Consider the following 18,472-nt stretch of genomic DNA (forward strand, 5'->3'; position numbering starts at 1 on the left):
TTAAAGTCTCCATTCTGCATTTTTTATGACACTGCTAGTCTTGACACTGGTGGTTTTGTAAACTCCCACTCGTATAACTACTTTATGCAGTTTGTGGTGTGTGTGTGTGTTTACCCCAAAATGGGAAATAAGCAAAAATCTGAGTTTGTATCTTAAGTCCCTTCTTGACCAGAGATAACCATGGGAAGTTTCTCATGCATATTGGCTGGTTTGTGCAGTGGCAGGTATGGTCACTTTTAATGGGCTCTTGAGAGACTCCGAGATTCATGTTTGTGAATGTTGGCAGAGTGCACCCCCCTGAGGACTGTGTCACCTGTAGATGTGTGTTTGATTCACAGTTACCAGCATTGAGTATTTTGTTTTTACCTGTTTGTTAAATTGACGGTTGAAAATGGCACCTTGCTGTTACACGTTTTTGGTTACTAGTGAGGTCTTATGTTTCTCTGGAAAGACTGTTTTTAATATAGTTTCTAATACTGATCCTTTTTTTTCAAAGGGAGATTCTACTGTAGTTGGAACAAGTAGGCTCCGGGACTTATATGACAAATTTGAGGAGGAGTTGGGGAGCCGGCAAGAAAAGGCCAAAGCTGCGAGGCCCCCATGGGAGCCTCCCAAGACGAAGCTGGATGAAGATTTAGGTGAGTCAGAAGCTGCCAGGCCAGGCCCTGTGCTTTTATTGTTGCTTAATCCTGGGTTTTAGGAATGTGTCCCTGGGCGTCCCCGATTAAAGTTTCCTCTTTTTCATTTTATTTTCCATAATTATAGTCAGCAAAATACATAGCAATGGAACTTTCTTCTTTTCAGTGTTAGTTTTTCTCAGCCACATTCAGCAGAATACATAAAGGATCTCATTTGCATGGCACGCTAACAGTTGGGTCCCTTGTAGGACTGTCTAGCCTTAGAATCAGAGGGACCATAGTCCAGCCTCCTGCCAGAAGCGGCGGCCTGGTCCCGGTTCCTGGTGCCTCCTACAGGCAGGCCTCCCCTCGGGGCCCCGCCCGCTGTCAGGCGCTCCTGGCTTGATAAGGAAATGCAGCTGCAGCCCAGCTCTGTTGGAAGGTCTCTCTCTACTCACGTAGACGCTTTCCACAGCCTTTTCACATGGTGCTCTATTTTTCCATGAGTCAGGTTCCAGGTAGATGCGGGGATCTTTGAGGATAGAAGCTGCCTTTTACCCCTTCACATCCTTGGCCCCCAACAGGATGCTGTTCACAGATGGGGCATTCCTCGTGCGTTTTCCTTTGTTCCCTGGCTCTCTGCCGCCTTCGTTGTGTGTCCTGTGCTGAGAGGTGGTGTCCGCTGTGGGTGAAAGCACTGACTGACCCGGCCGGCCTGGGCTCGAATCCCTGCTTCTCCACTTGGCATGTGACCTTGAGCAAGTGATTTAACCATCTCTGTGTGCCTCCCTTTTGTCACCTGTAAAACAGGGATGCAGTGCACTTGGAACTAGAACTGTGTAAGGGTTGGGCCTCATTACTGTGCTGCATGCATTAATGTCTGGTGGATGAGGCCAAGTTCTAGGTCTGTGTTTTTTTTTCTAACTCTTTTTAAAAAAATTTATCTTTATTGTTGAAAGTATTACAGATATCCCCTTTTCCCCCCATTGTCCCCCCTTCCCCGCCCCAGGCCTTCACCACTCTATTGTCTGTATCCATGGGCTATACACATATGCATTCGAGGTCTGTTTTTTAATTGTGCTAAAATACACATAACACAAAATCATTTTTAAGTGGACAGTTCAGGAGTGTTAAACACATTCACCATGTTGTACAATCTCCAGACTCTTTTTGTCCTGCTAATCTGAAACCCTGTTCCCATTAAACAGCAACCCCCCCCCCCCGCCAGCACCCACCATTCTACTTTGTGCCTCTATGAATCTGACTACTCTAGACACCTCCTATAAGAAGAATCACACAGTATTTGTCTTTTTGGACTGGCTCACTTCACCCATAACCCTCTGTTTTTATCCAGGCACTTCTAAAACCTGAAATCTTTTATTGAGAGAAAAAATTTAAACTCCTGGGTCTGGCAGTCAGAGCCTTCAGCCTGGCAGTCGTGGCCCTTCAGCCCTCACCTCCCGGGATTTTTCTTCGGGACCTTTGCTCCAGCCAGTGTCCCGCGTGCTCTTGTCTCCATGCTTTTGCCCGCAGTTCTCCCTCTATGTTCCTTCCCTCTCACCTCCATCCCCTCAGCCCACCCACCCCACCTCCCTGCCTGGGTCATGTCCACCCCTCCCAGGAAATCGTTGGTGACCTTTCCAGGTCAAGGGACTTGCCCTTTTCTGAATTTTCTGAATTGCTGCACCTTTTAAAATGTGTAACCCCATGCCACTGTGGTTTACATTTTCTCTGGCCTCTTTCATTAGGTCTTTCTCTGTAAAAGCCTTTGTTTGCTCTCCCAGCTGGAGCGTGACTTCGCATTGCGGGCTGCATCGCTTTTCATGGTACTGCTGAGCAGAGTGCGTGGGCAGAGTAGGCACATATTTGCTGAAAGAATAAACAGCTGTCCTTAGATTGAGAGGTCTGGGTCATTTGGAAGTCTCCACGTATCACCACCGTCTTGTGAATTTCTTCAACCTCTCTTCACGTTTCTCCCCTCACCTTTATTAGAAAGTTCCAGCGAATCCGAGTGTGAGTCCGATGAGGACAGCACCTGTTCCAGCAGCTCAGACTCTGAGGTTTTTGACGTCATTGCAGAAATCAAGCGCAAAAAGGCCCATCCGGACCGGCTTCACGATGAGCTGTGGTACAACGACCCAGGCCAGGTGCGCGTGGGCTTTATGTTCCTGCTGTGAAGGTTGCACACCCCCGCGGCACCCTTACGGCTCCAGGCTCAGAAGACGCGTGCGGGCTGGTGTGGAAACTGAATTTTCCTCGGGCCGCACGCCGTTCTCCAGAGCCCCTTTCCGCTCAGCCTCGGCGCCCAGCTGCAGAGCGTCAGCGCCAGAGCAGCTGTCCCTTGAATCATGTTTGCCGGCGTTGGTAAATCCTGTGTCAGGGAGCTGGGTAATGGCGCCGCCTCGTTAAACTCGCAGTAAACGGGGGAAGACAAATGGTTGGACGAGGGAGAGAGGACTTGTAGGTCTTTTTAAAAGCAGTTCGCCTGGAAGGTATCCTGTAGCAGTATAATAAACAGTGTCTTCGGTCCTGTAGGGCTTCATATTTCTTAGTTGGTAATAGTCACAGTTCCCTGTAAGCTCTCTTCCTTGGTAAGTATGTTTTGAGCTGGTGATGTCATAGCTGGACATATTTTTATTTCTCCTTACTGTTTGTTATGAAGCACTACATGGTATATAAACACAAACAAAATATACAACACAAACAAAAACAGTATCTGATGCATATGAATTTATTAAGCATAATAAAACATACCTATAAAAAGGTAATTTAAAATTTATATTTTGCAAATAAATTCATACCATTCTATATTAATTCGAATGCTCGCCTGGCTCTTGTTAGATGGCGGCTATCTAAATTTTTTTCTTGATAGAATTCATATAGTTAGAATGCCTGACAGAAATGCACTTTTTCTGTTGCCCTCTTGGAATTGAGCAGAAATGTTTGCAGTTGTCAATCCGTTTTGAAACTTACTTTGATATATTAATCATGTATATGATCTCTTAAACAGCTTCAGTGAGTTTTAATTCACATACCATATAGTTTACACACTTAAAGCGCACAATTCAGTGTTTTTTCAGGGTATTCACAGGACTGTACAACCATCATTACAGTCGGATTTTAGGGCATTTTCGTCTCCTCTGAAAGAAGCCCTGTGTCCATCAGTAGTCACTCCTCTCCCCACAGTGTGGTGTTTTGGTGGCCTGCTCCCCTGTCAGGAGCCCACCCCTGGCTTTCTGTGGCTTCTTAGTCCTGTCGGATTGTTCTGTGTAGCCTCACCGTTCTGTTACTGTATCTGTCTGTCTTCTGTACAGTTGAGCCTAATAAGGGCTGATCTGCGGCAGGGCCCAGCCGCAGGTAAAAGGCAGGCACGTAGGATGTCTGTGTGCACCCCTGAAAATCCGTGAGCAGGAGGCGATTTCCCCACAGTTTCTATCGCAAGTGGCAACCATCTTTAGGAGTGTGCTGTCAGGAGGGGATCCCATCACATGTCTGTTTGCCAGCTGTGACTTTGGATAATAACGTAACCGGATATTTTTTAAGGTGGCGATGTTATTTCTCTGCTGGACCACCTGGAGCTTTAGATTTCCCAAAAGGCTAAAGGAAGTTACAGTTTTCACTTTAATATTTCTTCTCAAAGTTTTATTGAGATATTTTCATTGGACACAATGAGTTACAGATCCCAGGACTTTAAAGAAATGTGTGTGTTTGTGTAAATGTGTATGTTAGAATGTGCTCTCTCCCTCTCTCTCCCTCTCCCTCCCCCTCCACACACACACACACACACACACACACACACACACACACACACACACACACGCACACTTCTTTATTAATGCAAAGAAAGTGAGAGATGGAATTCCCCCTCCTCATTCTGCAAACTGATGCTCTGGCCTCCTTTTTGGTAATGTATTGCCATTTATGTTGAATAAAGTCATGAAACTGGCTGTCAAGGCGCTTCAAGATTTTGACCTCCGTTCTGTGCGTTGGTCTTCGTGCTGACATTAACGATCCATTCCATTTAGATGGCTCTCATGTCCCCAGGAGCATAGCACAGGGATTCTTCTCTTTTTTGCCTCATGCTGGTGCCTCATGTAGAATCACCATCGTATTTTCCTGTCCTGTTTAGCCTTCCAGATATTTCATCTCTTTGAAGCCAGTGGTATTTCCATCTGCACTGACTTTCCCCCCGTTTTCTTTAAAATTACTAAGCATGTTATATGTATGTTATTTCTCCTATGTAGAATACATATTCCTGAGTCCGTGGACCCTGAGCTATTTGTCAACACCCCCCGCCCCACCCAGTGCTTAGCAGTCCTCTTTCTACCCAAGAGGGCATTCAGGAATTACTCACTTATTGAATGGTGGGTGGAGTTCAGGGCAATAAGCGAATTCAGGTGAAAAACCAGACATAGACCTACCTGATTAGTGTTGGAAGTTTTTCTGGTTCCAGCAGGCATTGTCTTCTCTCTGCTTCAGATACCTTTAGGTTTGTCTTTCGAAAACATTTAATCTGATTACCTTCAAAGCATTTTATAAATTCCTTCAGGATATAAAATATGCTTTCTTTTGTGAAAAAGCCATTTTTCCTGAAGTAAGAAGTAGGAGAAACATACTGAACAGTGATAGGAGGAGACGGGGGGCACATAGTGTGCAGACACTGGTATTTTCTGCTTGGCTGCACAAATAACTTGGGGATCCAGCACTGTCATACAGTTTCCTCTTATCAGACAGTGTAGACAGTTTGCAGCTTTATTGGTTTTGGAAGTCCTGTTTAATCTTCTGGCCGTGACAGCCTCTTCAGAGCTTCAGTACTCATGACATTAAAACCCACACAGCTCCCGAAGCATCATCATGCAAGGTGTGGACTTCCCCCCCCAGTAAACACTAACTCTCTCCTGTCTCTGATAGATGAATGACGGACCACTCTGCAAATGCAGCGCGAAAGCCCGACGCACGGGAATCAGACACAGTATTTACCCCGGAGAAGAGGTAACTGGTCTGGGTTATTACGTTAGTAAGCACCGAGGAGCCAGAAGTAGACAGGTGCTGCTGCTGTTATCCCCACAAATGAAATAGTCCCTCTGAAAAGGCCTTTTCCTAGTCCCCGAGAGTCTCCATTACTGGTAATTGGAGAAGAAAAGTATTTTGTTTGGATTTGGAGTGGGGAAGGTCAGCAAGGAAACCGTGTAATAGGCCAGGTGTCTCTGAGTTGGTTTTTATTATTTTAAAACTGTACGTGTTGCAATGTTTTTTTCATGTTTTTATCACAAGTGGTTACAAAGTACTCTGGAGAAATGATCTCACTCAGGTGCCTTAAGGCACACGTCTTCATTCCTTTGGGGGACACGGGGATGCCATTGTCGTTGTTAGTCTTGTTCCCACCACGTGAGTAGCATATAGACTGTTCTAGCTCTGTACCCCAGCCTGGCTCGTCAGGGACACTCCAAATATGTTTGACTAATAGAGTTGAATACTTCGACATAGTAGAGTTATATATAACTACTACTTTCAATTTTTCCCTTCATTTTCTCCCCATTTTCTTTGATTTTTATAAATTATTCTTACTAATCCCAGGATTGCCACTTTATGATTCAGCATTTTATGTTTAAACATAGTCTGTGTAAATCATTAAGCTCTACTTAAAACTTGTTTGAGGTCATAACAATAAGAATAAAGACCATGAGACAATGATGGATATTTTGAACTGCTTGTCTCACTTTTACCTCATTTGTCTTTGAAAACTGGCAAGTGTAGCAAGGAACTCTGGGACAAGATCTGCACCCTGTGAGTGCCCACACGTGTGCCTCAGGATGGGGTGTCTGAAAGCAGATGCTGCAGTGGAGTTTGGGGTGCGAGGTGTTTAAGGGGAATTAAGCAAGAGAGTGGAGGCAGGGTTGAGCAGAGGGAGAAGCCCGCCTGCGACAGGCCCAGTAACGCCTGGCTTGTCGGAATTGTCTTGCATCGAGCTGGAATGTCCTTCATATCCCTGTCTCCCAGAGAAGGCTGCCCAGGGAGGTCACGCTTTGGGGAGGGGGCTCCTCAGCGGAGGCTGACCCTGAAGGAGCTGATGGCTGCAGGTTCTGTGCTGACCTCTGTCCTCACAGTTGTACAGCAGGCTCTTTGAAGGAAGATCTGGGTGGATGGTGGTGCTGGCTGAGGATCTGTGGGCAGGCAAACCCATGCTCAGAGTACATGTTTATTCCTGTGAGAGCAAACTTTGGCCCTTTCAGGATGGATGGGGCCTATATAGTCAACTTCCTACCAAGTGGCAGGTCAGTCTCCTCAAGGAATGGCGCGATTTTGGGGGCCCAGCGCTGGTCATTGCAGGTGGCTGGTTGGATGTTCTGCAGTGTCAGTTAGCTCAACTAGCTTAGCCTTGGTGAGTGAGTCTGTACTGCTGGGCTTATGTGGAGCCTCCATCTGTGCTACTGTGGCCACTTCATTCACCTGCCCATCCTGTCAGCTCTGGTGGCTGGTGGCCAAGGTTCCCTTACACCATCTGGCCGAGTCATTTTGCTGACTGGTTTTGTACCTCTTCCGTAGTGGGCGCTTCTTGACAGACATCCATCAGTGCTGTAGAGATGGTTGTGCTCACTCCCATTTGTCCACCTGCAAGTCTGTCCCAAGACCTTTTTATCCCTGATCTTCCAGTCTTTTTCCTTCTAGGTCTCTGACCAGCTGGCATGGCCACATGCTCCTGCCATGAGTCCATCTCTATTCTAATCTCAGGCTACTTCTCTTTCCACACAAAGTGAATGACCAGGTGTACCGCCCGAGACTCTGCCCACTGGGAAGATTCTCCCTCATCGCTGCCTTTCAAAGCCTCCCCTGAAGGAGGCTGCAGCACAGTCTGTTTTCAGCTGGCACGCCTTCCTGACTGGTCCCTTTGCAAACCAGGCTTGGGCTTTCCCCTCCCTCCCCGCCCTCCCGCCCTTAGTCATCAGCTAGGGCGGGTGCTGGCGCAGTGATGGTGGGCCACCTGCTGCTGCAGCTTGATTGTGCCGCTGCTCCTGCGTGTGCTTGATTCTGGAGGTGGCACTTCCATCTTGTGATGGATTGTTTCTGGCCCCACCACACTTGTGCCTGGGTGGGGCTGACAGAACCCACTTACGATGGGCAGTTCCTGCCACGTGTCTGTCTGCTGTCCCTTGGCCTCGCCTTCCATACCTACCAGGGCCCAGTAGCTCACCAGTTGCTTTTCGGAGGCGCAGAATTCTTCCCTCCAGGTGTCCTGGCTTTGCTCCAGAACCCGGACTGTACTGTGATTCTTCCAGTGTGGCCACGAACTTCTCTCAGCATCTTTTCCAGCCAACAGTTTACTGAATTGTGTGGCCCCACAGCAGGGAAGGCTGTTCTCACCCGAGCCACACTCAGGGCTGGTGGCCTTTCACCCCACTGTCTCTGTAAATGGGCCGGAGCAATACTCGTAGGTGGGGATTATGCTTCCTCCCAAACACAAAGAGGCCCATGTGGTGGAAGATGAATTAATTTGTCTCTTACTTTGGATGGGTTTCTTGGCACTCCCCAGACAACTGGCTTCTGAAAGTGGTGTGGCTGTGGTAGGCCCTGGTTCTTTGTACGGTTTATCTCACCCTAATGGCAGGGATGCAGTGGCGCAATATCATGTTCTGCAGTCTGTCCAGAAGGGCAAGGGCTTTGAATGTGCTGTGACAGGGACTGGGAGAGTTAACACAGGCCGGCAGCAAAACCGTAGTGGTGTCTGTTCCGTGTGAATGAGAGCCACTTCTGGTCCTTGCTCTAATTGGGACAGAAGAGAGTACATTCAGCAAACCAGTTGCCGTGTATATGGCACCTGAGGTGGTGGTACTCTGCTCTGACTCAGGACAGGGTTGTCATGAACATTTGTGCTGGTAATGGTGTTGCAGGGCTCTCTTGAGTCCCTGTTGTTACCAGCCCTCCCACATTGGATTTTCCAGAAGCAGATGCTAAGATGGAGTTTGGGGCACACGGTGTTTCTTTGGGTTCTTCACCTGTGAACGGAAGAGGGTATAGCAGGATTGGGCAGAGGGATTGATAAAGCTGTGAGCCCCACCAAGCCCCGTCAGCCGAGGAATGAGCATTGCCCGTTGACTTGGGCTGCCTGGCGGGGCCTTTATCTCTGCCTCACGGAGACTCTCGCTGTCCACTCTGTCCACAGGGGCAGCAATCCTTCCCTGGGAGGTCTGGGGCGCACGTCTCTGTGTCTGTCACCCCCCCCCCCCGATTCCGCTGACCCTTCTTGTGCTCCCTGTCGGTTTTCCTTTTCCTGACGCAAGCTCTCTGCATATTCTGCGCCACCTCCTCGCATGCTTCCTTCATTTCTGGTCCCTTCTGTTTTTACTCAGCGTATTTACTCTTTTCACTGTCCCAGCTAGTAAATACTGCTGTGAATCCTTCTGAGATGATTTTTCCTGCATTTTTTTCAGTTCATGGGAATTTAGCCAAATCTCGATTACTGTGTTATTTTACAAAAAAAAAGAAAGTCATATAAATGTAGATCTAGAAAGATCTTTATGTTGTCCGAACACGCACTATTCCCCATGAAGAAATGAATTGAATACTGGGGGCCAATTGGCTCTTTTCACTCGTCTAGTTAGTGGTAAAGTGAGTACCATTGTTCCCTGCTAGCCTGTGAAGGAACACACGGAAACCTCTTTAGTCAGACGTGTAGCTAGAAAATAGTCTGTTTATAAATAAAAATAGTTTGGTTATTTACTTTTAATCTCACTTTTGTTCTTTCCCTCAGGCCATCAAGCCCTGTCGTCCTATGACCAACAATGCTGGCAGACTTTTCCACTATCGAATTACAGTCTCCCCTCCCACAAACTTTTTAGTAAGTTCCAAACAAAATCAGATTTCATTTATTTTAAAATGCAAGTAGGTTGAATGTGTGTAAATAGGTTAAAATATGAATAGACTAAATACTGATTCAGTTCTTAAATGTTTTTTCTTTTAAAATACCCTAGTTTTATGTTGATAAAATTGGCTTTTATCATGATGGCTTTTATTTTTACCTTCTCACTAGACTACTTTCTGTATTCTTTTTCATTTATGTCGTTGGTACCACATAATAGCAAAGAATTATGGAGCTGTGGAGTTGGAAGTATGCATAGAACACTTTTACATCTCTTAAAAATCAGCAAATAACTTATAAGTTATCTAGTGACCCAAACAAGAAAATGTATTTATAACAATAATAATACTTAACATTTGTTGACTATGGTTTTGGGCACCATTCTAAGTATTTGACATGTATTAACTTATTTCTCACAACAAACCGATGAAGCAGGTACTGTTACCCACTCTCTGCAGATGGCATATTTTACAGATAGTCCATATTTTACAGATGAGGTTGGGTAGCTTGCTCAGGATTACTCAGGCAGTAAGCAGCAGAGTGGGGTTTGACCCTGGGCAGCCTGTGCTTGGCTGTGTGCTCTTTCACTATGCTATATTGCCTTTCACAGCACAAAACTTACTAGTCCTGGTTACTTGCATCATCAAGAGATTTCAGTTTCAAAATTAGATATTAATAATTATGTATTTAACAACCTTATTGAGATATAATTCATATACCTTAAAATTTACCCATTTAAAGTGTATTTTTTATAGTTAGTCTTTTCACAGAACTGTGAAACCATCATTACTGTCTAATTTTAGAACAGTTTCATCAGCCCCAAAAGAAACTGCGTGCTCAGTAGTAGTCAGTTCTTTCCCACCCCCAGCCTTCAGCAACTACTAAGATGCTTTCTGCCTGTCATTTGCCTGTTACAGATATTTAATATGAATGGGATCATAGAGTATGTAATCTTTCTGGCTTCTGGTTTCACTTGGCATAATGTTGTTGAGATTCACCCATGTTGTAACATGCAACTTTATTCCTTTTTATGGCCAAATAATATTCCATTGTATGGACATACTTTATTTTATTTATCCTTTCATCAGTTGAGGAACATTTGGGTGGTCTCCACTTTTTGGCTATTATGAAAAAAATGCTGCTGTGAATGTTTGTGGACAAGTTTTTGTGTGGATGTGTGTTTTCATTTCTCTTGGGTATAAACCCAGGACTGGAGTTGCTGGATCGTTTGGTAACTCTATATTTAATATTTTGAGGAACTATCAAACTGTTTTCCGGAGTGGTTGTACTATTATTATTTCGTTAGAAGTTCTTTTTATTATATTTAATTTAGACCAACTTTGTTGAATTATTCAAATGGAAAGTAACAGTGATACTGACAAACCAAATAAATTTGGATACTCTTTAGTCCTCTCCTTGGAAAGTTCTTCCTGTGTGTGTATAAAATGTATAAAAGAATAATGTTTAATACCTATGTAAAAAACATATCTTTTAGGTTATTAGTCTTGAGAATTAGTTCCATATTTAGTATTTAGGATTAAAAATGATGGGTTATAAGAGTGGCAGGAGGAAGAGAGTCTCTTATGCATAGATCAGCATTGGTATGTTTTTATTACAGATTCAATTTTCAGCAATTAAGGTCTTGGGCATTATGCAGGAATTGATCTGTTACAGCATTTGGTGGGTTGGCTTCTCCTAGTAGAACCTGAGGGTTGAGCTCTGGCAGCCTGAGACCTTTCAGAGCCGTCCACATTGTTAGTCATGATGCTGAGTCTTTTCTTCACTTTGAGCTTTGAGTCAGCTGTGTTACTATTTTGTTCTTATTAGGACTTCTGTTCGTTTAGAAATACAGTTGAGGAAGAACAGGACTGGTAGTACTGTGGGATTAAATACAGCAAGTTCCTAGAAAATGAAGTCATATAGCCTCCCCTCCCCCCCATGGCATCCATAACAAACATTCTTGATTGTCTAAGTATATAAATATTACTGAAGCCAGAGAATTCCACCTAAAATTAAACTTTTGTATAAAACTCTCCCTGGTGTTTGGACAAACATTAACTAAGTTCGTACAGCCTTACGTTTTTCCTGGTGGTTGCTTTGTGTCCTGACGGATTTCTGCACATGCAAATCATGCCATTATTTAATCCAAGCTTTGTGTTTCTGTTTGCTTTCAGACTGACAGGCCAACTGTTATAGAATATGATGATCACGAGTACATCTTTGAAGGATTTTCTATGTTTGCACACGCCCCACTGACCAATGTGAGTATGTGCTCATTGGCTGGCTTTCTCTGTCCCTGAATGTACCTCTTCCTTCCCTGCTTTCCCTTCATTCTTTCTTTCTAAAAATCAAAATAAATTTCCTTCCATCTGACTTCTAAGTAACATTTACTTTGTGTCCCTCTGCGTGAGCTGCAGGAAGTCTGTGGCAGTGTGTGTCAGGTGGCAGTGAGACATCTGTGTTAATGAGTCACAGGTTTGGTCCACATTAAACGGTGTAAGTAAACGAGTTGGAATAACATTTCAAGAGTGTGAAGGATTGAAAAACGGTAAACTGTGGAGTAATGTGTCAGAGCTATTTTGGGTTGGGTGTCCTTCAAAGGAAAGCTGGAAAGTTTTAAGAAGCTGTTGCTATTTCTATTCCTGAGCAATAGAAAAAGAAATAGAGCTGGTGCAGGACATCTGGAGCCTGAATTAATTTCATATAGTTTTCTGCTTTTGAATCCCAGGAGAGTATCTTCTTTAAGAGACTTTGACACACAGATCTATGGTGTTTTTATACAGGTATTAAGGCTGCTCTGTTAGTAACCATTTCAAATGGAAGTTCTGTAGCTATGAGTCAGAAGCTTTGTGTCCAAGCTGGCAGTCTTGGGAATTGTCTTACTTACTCCGCGGTCCACCTGGACACGGAGTGAATTTGCTGGCTGCTCAGGGAGAGAGAGCAGTATACTTTACCCAGCCTGGACACCGCTGTAGAACTTATTGAATTAGAGCTACATCAAAATAGAATGTCCTCTAATCCTTTCTGGTTTGGTTACAAGAAATTACATATGCAGTTTGAAAAGTTATTTTAGTACTCTTTATTTCAGACTTGAAGTTCTGTTCCTCTAGAGATTAAAGATTCAAGTCTGCCAAACCTTGTTCCTGTCTTTTTTTTTTTTTAATATACCTTTATTGATTTCAGAGGGAGGAAGGGAGAGGGAGAGAGAGAGAGAGAAACATCAGTGATGAGAGAGTCATTGATTGGCTGCCTCCTGCATGCCCTCTACCAGGGATTGAGCCTGCAACCCGGGCATGTGCCCTGACTGGGAATTGAACCACAATCTCCTGGATCCTAGTTAACATTTGTCACCTTACATAATTACAGAATTTTATATTGGACTATTCTTTTTTGTGTTTTTTTTAAAAATATATCTTTATTGATTTCAGAGAAAGGAAAGGAGAGGGCGAGGGAGAGAGAGAAACATCAATGATGAGAGAGTCATTGATCAGCTGTAGCCCACAACCCAGGCATGTGCCCTGACTGGGAATCGAACCCCGATCGCCTGGATCCTAGATCGACGCTCAACCGCTGAGCCACGCCCGGCTGGGCTGGACTATTCTTAATCTATATGAAAAGGCATTGGGGGGTTTTTGAATTTTGGTGTCTTTGTTGTCTCTTAAAAAACGTCTCAGGCACTCAGATCCTTTGTTACACCAAATCTCCCAGTCTTAGTGTAGAATAGTCCAGCTTCCCCTTCCTAATGCCTTTCATTTTTTCCCCTTGTAGGATTTGCAAATACAAATAATACAGTCACCATTTAGAAGTATGTTATCATCTTATTTTTTAATTCCCTAGAAGTAGTGTAGATCTGACTTTAACTTCTAGGATCACCTTAATCAAAGAAGGAAAGCAGTTTGGCTTCAGAGAGACCCAGGTTTTATACATTAGTGAATTCCACTTACTATCTGTAGGATTTGACATTTCAATCTTTATAAGCCCTGATTTTTCTCATCTTAAGATAGAGATTAGTTTTAGCAATAGGCTTTATGTAAAAAAAAAAAAAAAAAAAAAAAAAAGAGATGACACATGGAAAGTGTTTATCATACAGTGCTTGGCATACAACAAATACTGCACTTCTTATTTTGGAAAATATGTCAGAAATACCTCGGTTTGAATCTTTCTTCTAATTCTCTCTCTTTTTTAAACTAATTATTAATATCTATGTGACTTTGGACAAGTGATTCTATGAGCTTTATTAAAATCCCTCAGGTTTGGCACTGAGAGCTGTTAATGCTGAATTAATTGCAGTTGTTACTGTTATCATAAAATATAGGACTGAAAAATTTCTGGCTTTAGCATATATTTTATATAAAAATATTCAAATTCTCAAAATTTGAGAACTTAACTCTGTAATGAGTAGATAAGCCCCATCATTTATGTTATGGATGTTGATAAAATAAATCGAGTATTAAGCTGAGTGTTGTACAGTTCATCGGAATTAGATCCATCAAAGGCCTCTTGAATTTGAAATAGCCTCCCAAGAAAAGGAATTATGAAATCACTTTACCGATCTGATTCATTTTCTTGCTGCAGAGAGCACATCGGAAAGGATGGCATGCAAATGATTGTAATGTTAGAATCTCAACCAGTCTGGTTCCCACAAGTTCTCTTCACGTCTGCTTGCATTAAAGTGGATTGAAAGCCTTGTTGGCTAAGTATAGAGCGTTCCAGGAGAATTTAATCCTTTTATGTGGTACATTTACTGTTGTAATACCTGATGTTACTCAGAGCTTTGACAACATAAAAATTATAAAGATACACGTATTAGACTCATAATGTCTTATCCCATCCTCCAAAGCCCCAGGATCATTTCCCTCCTGCCTTTGCTGGCTTTCCATTTCCAGCGGCCTCACTGCCCTGGACTTGGTCATTTAGTGTCTGGACGTGGTAGAGGTAGAATAGAGGTAGAATATGGAAGTTTAGGGAGTGGTTTTGTGTTGGTTTTTTTTGCTTGTTTTTGGTATGATGAGATAGAAGTTAGTATCAGTTGGTGTCCAAGGATGTTTTAAGAAACGATTGTAGTATTTGTATTATTTGATTGGCCAATTAAGCTTCTAATCAATTGAGCTTCCAATGTGTAGGAACCTGACGATTGTAGTATTTGTATTATTTGATTGGCCAATTAAGCTTCTAATCAATTGAGCTTCCAATGTGTAGGAACCTGACGCACCTTCTCTGCGTCTTAGAGAAGATGAAAGCTTGAGTACAACTGGAGATCCTGCCTTTCCAGTTGGTGTGTCTAAGGGCTCCAGGGGTGTGGATGAGAGTCCAAAAGAAAATAAAGTATACATGGGAGAAGAGGCCAAAGGAAGAATCCCCAAAAAGCGATTTTAGTTGAACGATACGGGGAAGGATTGTATTTGCGTGAATCGCCCATCAGAGTTGCTTTTGCGCATGGCCGGGGAGTGAAGCTGACACTGGGGCCCTGCTCTGCTGCCCCCTCTCCGCCCAAGGCCTCTCTCTGGTCCCTTCCTCTCGCGGGTGCCCTCTCCCCGAGCAAGGCAGCCTCACCCACCGCTTTTCCTCCTGCGTGTATTCCGATCCCCACCGAATCAGTATTTATGGCTGTGACACGCGGCCCTTCACTTCACCCTCCAGCTTCAGGTTGCTTGCTGGACATACCCACCTTCCTGTCCCCGCAGGTACCTCATCCCCAACCTGTGGGAATCCGGACTCCTCGTATCCCCCGCACACCGAGCTCGCGTACGCAGGGAGTCGTGTGCTGTGAATTTCCTTGCATCAATGGCATTGTGATGTATCTGGTCACTTAGGCCAGAAACCCAGAAGTCATTTTCTATTCTTTCTTCTCTCTCACTTCCACATCAGAGCGGTCGCGGTGTATTTCAGGAAGATCTCTTATGCTTCCAGTTTTTCCCCTCCTTTCCAGCCAGTCCTCTCCTCGTTTGGCCCCTGGACTGTTTCGTTAGACTCTGGTCTGGTCTTCTGGTCTCCTGCCTGCTCCCCTCTAAACCATGCCCGCGCTGGTCACATGGCCACTCATCCAGAATGTAAGCTGTGATCGCCTCTCCCGTAAGGACGCGAATGACTTCTCCTTGCTGTAGGATAAGCCCTAATCCTTCACGTTGTTTGTAAAATTTGCATAGCACAGTTCATACTTTTCCTGTCGAGAACCGCCTTGCTTCTCCCTCACACACACTTCACTCCCAAGCAGCTAAATCACTAGCTCCCTTTGCTCTCTCTTGGTAGAAACTGAATACCTGCTCTTCCCCAGCTTAATTTTTCTGGTTGACCTGGAAAATCCCTCCCCATCTTTGAAGACTCAACTCAAATCTTACCCGTTTGTTCTTTTGAACGTTATACTCTGTTTGCGTATTTTTTTATTGTACTTACAAGTTACGTTGCATCGTGTTCTGTTTATACTTTCTTACACACCTTTCTTCCTCCTTTAGATCCTTACCTTTTATAAAAGGTAGGGGCTGTGACTTATTTTAGAGTAAATCTGAACCTAACATCGTTGTTAGCAAAGAATAGGTATTTAAAAAACGTGAATAATGCCCAAATTTGTAGCTCTCAAATAATTTTTAAATATAAGACTAAAAAGAACTTAAAAATGATGGTGACTTTAGCATGTTGCTCTGGTTGGTTTAGAACTCATTTATTACCACAAGAAGGTTAAACATGGATCTCTTATTAAATTATGAATTTTACTCAAATTAGCCATTATCCTCTAAAAAAATTAAACAGCACCTAAGAACTAAATTTCATTTCTGAGAAAAAGATTTCCAGTAGATGGCATTATAAGATTATTTTTGTTTTTCTTAGCATTCCTTTCACTGGTAGAATTAAAATTTCTGATTGCCATGGTTTGTAAAAACAATTACATTTATGTAAAATTGTCTTATGGACAGACTGAGCTGCCAGAAAAGCCTGCTTAACACATCTCTAGGGCTTCTGAGTTTGTTATTTCCCCAGTCAGTCAGCCAGGCCACTGCAGTAACTCCACACCTTCCCTTCCTCATTCCTTCCTTCATTCAAAAATATATAAAAAAAGTATACTTATGAACACCTTGCTGTGTCTAGACCCTGGGCTGGTGGCTGCCAGTGCGTTGGTAAAACAAACAGGTGTGGATTTATTGAAATGAGCCTTCCTTCACCTTCACATGGACCCGATAGTGGAGCAGGTCATGAGATGTATGCGCTCTAGTGGCTTAGAGCTCGGGTCTAGAGCAAGATTTTCAAATTCACCAGCTACCGGCTCCCCTAGGCAAGGTACCTCCTGACTCTGCTTCAGTTTCCTCCACCGTAAAAGGGGGGTAGTAGTTGTACCTATCCCACAGGGATGGTTCCGTGAGTGACAGTACAGGAAGCATTAGAGCAGTGCCTGGCTCAGTAAATGTTAACTATTATTATTTTTATTCTGCTTTATTGTGATTATTACCATGGTTCTTTTCCTCCTGAGCCAGACAGGCAGCCTGACTTGTGTGCATGTCAGTGTGTGCACGTTAGTGACTTAGGAATCTGTAACCCATGAGTTGTCAGCCTCCTATCCCTGATCTTCCCGAAGAGCCAAAGTTCTGAAAGATTTAAAAACCTGAGAAAAAGAAATATTTAAGTGTGGTTTTATTAATTCTCTGGAGGCGATTTGTTTGGCTTTAGTGGGTCCTTGTCATGTCTGTGTTGTTACTCATACAGTGAATTACGCACCAACATTATGTAGGTTTCCTGGAGAGGCCGGGCCAGCTGGGTTCCTGCTATGAACACCCAGCAGTTGTGGTCAAGCTTTGTGTGCAGCATTGTTAGCAGCTTAGATTAAGTGAAACTTCTCATTTGGTTCATGGCCTTCTGGGTCAAGTAGCAAACACGTGCGCAGCGAGAGCCTGTGGGAGGGTGTAGCGGAACTGAACCTCTCTTTATTCCTGCAGATTCCACTGTGTAAAGTGATTAGATTCAACATAGACTACACGATCCATTTCATCGAGGAGATGATGCCTGAGGTAAGGCAGAAGGTTGCTCAGCAGCTTTGTCTTTTGTGTGTTCCACACTTACACCTTTAAAGCACTGGACTCGGCCAGCTCTGGGTTTCGGCCTCAGGAATACCCCTAAAGTATTGTGGTCACTGTTGAAAGGGTCAGTGAGATGGAGCTCTAGGAACAAGGTTAAAAAAATTTGGGCCATTTTTCAACTTCTGGAGCCATTTCTCCTTGTTTTGCATCTACCGATAGTAACTGTACGTTCGTTTCTGGTTTGTTTTCGATGGGGACAGACTTTGATTACTGGTTGTTATCAGAGGAAATTAGAGTAGTGGAGCTGAATCTGATGGCTGTTGGAATAATCTTATTCATTATCTCCAATGACAAGATCAGTGCTCGGTTCATTTTTCTTCCCATATATTTACATATTTTTTCTAATTGTTTTTCACTGTGGCTGCTCAGCAGCAGATTTATCTAAATATATGCGAGTGGTTTAAAATTCCAAAGCAAGATTAATGTGAATCTCAGGATGATTCATTGCCTGATCTTGAATTTAGTGATGTCAACAAATCACACTAAGAAATAACAAGGAGACAGCAAACAAGCCTGTGCACTTAACCTTGCGTTGGAGTTGGGGTCGATTTCCTGAGCCCCTGGCTCTTCTCTCAGACCTTGTTCAACAGCACAGCCCTGTCACGGGCTGCGAGTGCCGGGGGGAATTGATAAGCGTGACACACATGCTTAGTCTGCACCTATTTCATTCAAAGCAAGTCCCGGTAGTTCTACCTGTCTTTCCAAAAGAATTAAAGAGAAAGGGCCACCCCCTCATTCTCTGGCTTAAAAGGGCTTTTTGCTTCCTTCTGATTTTTAAGGCCATAAGCCTTCATTTGCTATTGTAAAGGTTTATGAGTCTGGAGTTATCTCCCACAGGGTGATTTATGAACCCTGAGCAAAACAAATAGGAAGAATTATGAGACAAGTCTTACTTGCAAATATATCACCGGTTAAGCTTGTTTACTGGAGAA

At 43.7% G+C, this 18,472-nt stretch overlaps 1 protein-coding gene across 6 annotated transcripts in view; it reads left to right on the forward strand.

The window, feature by feature from the left end:
• Nucleotides 1-18,472, forward strand: part of DROSHA (drosha ribonuclease III) — a 102,703-nt gene that overhangs the window by 15,617 nt on the left and 68,614 nt on the right. For all 6 annotated transcript variants that reach the window (XM_087815326.1, XM_087815325.1, XM_087815328.1 and 3 more), the window contains 6 exons: nucleotides 497-638; nucleotides 2,610-2,764; nucleotides 5,529-5,609; nucleotides 9,367-9,453; nucleotides 11,649-11,735; nucleotides 17,400-17,471. In XM_087815326.1, the coding sequence (XP_087671452.1) occupies nucleotides 497-638; nucleotides 2,610-2,764; nucleotides 5,529-5,609; nucleotides 9,367-9,453; nucleotides 11,649-11,735; nucleotides 17,400-17,471 (624 nt within the window). The remainder of the gene's footprint in view (nucleotides 1-496; nucleotides 639-2,609; nucleotides 2,765-5,528; nucleotides 5,610-9,366; nucleotides 9,454-11,648; nucleotides 11,736-17,399; nucleotides 17,472-18,472) is intronic.

The sequence above is a fragment of the Miniopterus natalensis genome, chromosome 3 (assembly GCF_054644295.1).
Source record: "Miniopterus natalensis isolate mMinNat1 chromosome 3, mMinNat1.hap1, whole genome shotgun sequence".
Classification (NCBI taxonomy): Eukaryota; Metazoa; Chordata; class Mammalia; order Chiroptera; family Miniopteridae; genus Miniopterus; species Miniopterus natalensis.